Source organism: Neocloeon triangulifer, unplaced genomic scaffold, assembly GCF_031216515.1.
Source record: "Neocloeon triangulifer isolate White Clay Creek 2 clone unplaced genomic scaffold, ASM3121651v1 ptg000004l, whole genome shotgun sequence".
Lineage (NCBI taxonomy): Eukaryota > Metazoa > Arthropoda > Insecta > Ephemeroptera > Baetidae > Neocloeon > Neocloeon triangulifer.
In genome coordinates this window covers 3,163,087-3,166,050 of record NW_026775547.1, presented here as the reverse complement: position 1 = coordinate 3,166,050, position 2,964 = coordinate 3,163,087, and the positions used below count along the sequence as shown (strand labels likewise).

Below are 2,964 nucleotides of genomic sequence, written 5' to 3'. Positions count from 1 at the left end.
TACGTTGTAAAATTTGAAATGTCTTTATCTGGATATCGATTTTCATAATGTGAATGATATTTTAACAATTTTTTTCCCAATTTAAAATTCTAGTATGGACCGAGAAGAATAAATAATAATAACATTTATTGTTAGAAAAAATGCCAAACTAGTAAATTTGTCTATTGCTCGTTATATTGTGCTTATTATGTCTTTGTGAATTTAAAATCAACTGATATTTATTATTATTTTACTATGTTTTTAGTGTTTCTAACTTTTAATTTGCATTATATTGTAGTATAATATTATTTAAATTATTTTTATATTTAGTGTTTTGCATTTATTTTTATTTATATATATAAATTTATTTGTTCTAAATAAGAAATGATTTAATGATTTTAATTGAATAGAAAAATATATTAAGTTTATACAATAAATTGATTTAATTTAAAAAATAAGACTTTGTGATTTTACAGGAGTGGTCTATTATCAATTAATTTGAAATATCTACGTCGTTTACGTCGTTTATGTGTAGCTGGTCAACATTAATATCAAATAATTTTTACCAAATTTGTTCAATTCAACATTATTTGCAATAAATTAATTATTCAGGAATGAAGTAATTAAAATTATTTTCCACACTTTAATAATTGTTTATTCAGTTGTAAAAAAGTTCAACTTTGTACAAGTACCAAGAAGAGAGTTTCCTCTATTTACAACAATTTTTGAAAGAACCGAGTGAACATACAGCTAAAGTTCTAAAATCTAAATTAAAAATCGGTAGGTAGGTCGTACAAAATAATGGTCCATCAGCTTTCTTTCCTAACAATAGTAGGACAAGATTATTTTTTACAAAAATTCCCTCACCCTGGAGGAACATACGAATACGAGAACACGTCTGGTGGTTCGTGTTGATAAAATATATAAGTCTTATGTACATTTTGGTTGAATTAGGCCTGGCTGGGAGTTCAGTCCGATGACCAGTTTCTGCTCATCATCAGCGAAAGCGCCAGAGTGACCAACTTGAGCGTTGACCCTGTCGAGGATGAGGAGGAAGAAGAGGTGGCGGGCGTGGAACTCTTGCTCGACGGAGACTTCGGAGAAGCAGGTGAAAAGCTCTAAAACAGTTACAATGGAAATTTAAACTTTATTCTTCAAATAAAAAGTCTAATCAAATAAATGACTATTTAAATTAATGGCGTAAATAATAAAACATAAATAAAATTTATTAAAAAAAAACTATTAACTATCATTGATAAAATATGAAAAATAAAAAAAATCTTCTACTACCATAAATAGTTTTCTTTTAATTAGATAACTCAACTAACCTGGCAAGACGTTTCAAGGTTGATGGTGTCGGCAATGGTCCTCAGGTCGCACCCAACTTTGCTCCACTCAGCTGCGGTGCTGCTCTCCACACTCTTGGCACAAGTCTGATTATTCTGCTGGAGCAAAAGATGTCCGGCCACACCGCGGTTGGCCAGGTTGAGCAGCATCGTGGCAGCTTGGCTTCCGGAGGCAGGTGGAGGCGGCGGCGGCGGGTTTCGGGGGCCGTTTTGCTGGTTCGAGTTGGAGGAATTCGGAGATGAGCGTCGGCCGCGAGCAGAAGAGTTGCGGCGACGGTGACGGCGAGAACCACCACCAGAACCACCTGAGTGGACAAACACAAAAAATGATTCAAATAGGAATAAAATTATTTAAATTTTTTGCAAAAATAAAACTTGAAGATACTTCCAAATTGTGAAAATCTTAAATAAGATAGCAATCAAATAGGAATAGAATTTATTATTAAATTGACACTTTCAATTAAACAGTTCAGATTTGCGGTTCTCTTTATAAATTAAGAGTTAGATTTATTTGCTATACTCTTAGAATATGATGCTAAAAATTAATGCAAAACACAGGTAAATTGAAATAATTGGAAACGGTAATTCTTTGTTAATTAATTCTTCCTCGCAATTTTGAAAATTAATTTTTTATTAATATTTATAAATAAAAGTAATTTAGGAAAATTTGTATCATCCTTGTGGATATATTGAAATTTCTTAAAAATAATTTTTGAAAGAAAAACAATTTGATGGAAATTATAAAATGCAAATCAATCTTAATTATTCGGACTTTGCCTACCTCTGGGTGGATGTTGGTTGCTGGCCGAAGTGGAAGGTTGCACCTGAGGTTCCATCAGGGCGCGCAGGACGAGGTACAACTCGTAGAGGATGCGTTCGAGACGGCGGTACTGCTCCTCGACGAGTTCCGAATCGTTGGTCAAAGGAATGGCCATGGCTGTCCGGAGGTAAACAAGTGCACGTGAGACCGAGTTTGAGGCGCGAGAGCGGCACGAGGTGAAGCACTCGCGGGCTGGACCAAGTATGACTCGGTGTCGCGCACCCCCGGTGTATTTAAAATCGAGGGACGCCGTCGCTGCTCGGTGGAGGGGTGAAGGGGACGCGCAGGGGTGCCACCCCTCCTCCCGAGCGCTTCTCCCCCCTCGCGGCGACTAGCATAGGCGGGGGTAATTAATTTCGGTATAGCTAGTTGCATCAACCCCTTAATTAGAATCAAACTGCTGCTTTTTAAACGCGATAATGAAGTGCGCGGCTCCCGAGGAGAAGGAGGCGGAGTTATTTTATTCTCTCGGAGACGAAAACACAAACTTTGTGGGTCAACCGAGATAAATTTACAGACGTCACGCCGCGGCAGCTTTTTCCATTCACCAAAGTTAAATGGTGCGGCGTGGCCAGGTGTTTGTCACTATTTAGCGTCTGATTGTAACACACACGCTAGGTCGAGTGCAGCCTTCTTTTTGAAATAAAAAAATCATAATAAAATCGCGGTTGATTTTGTGCGGCTCGCGGCAAGGGGTAGGCGGAAAATAATAAAAATGCATACTGTGTGCATATTTATATCGAGAACTCTATTCAGCTCTGCATGAATGGAGCTGCAATTTCATTATGATTTTTATTTTCTGGGGAAGGATTTGAATTT

At 36.9% G+C, this 2,964-nt stretch overlaps 1 protein-coding gene across 1 annotated transcript; it reads right to left on the bottom strand.

The window, feature by feature from the left end:
- Positions 1 to 642: 642 nt before the first annotated feature.
- On the bottom strand, positions 643 to 2,458 carry LOC132193469 (uncharacterized). Its single transcript, XM_059614172.1, has 3 exons — positions 2,107 to 2,458; positions 1,308 to 1,630; positions 643 to 1,097 (listed from the first exon to the last, which is right to left on the bottom strand). Exons 1-3 carry the CDS (start codon positions 2,258 to 2,260, stop codon positions 948 to 950), a joined length of 627 nt encoding a protein of 208 aa, XP_059470155.1. The 5' UTR covers positions 2,261 to 2,458; the 3' UTR covers positions 643 to 947.
- Between the last annotated feature and the right edge of the window lie 506 nt (positions 2,459 to 2,964).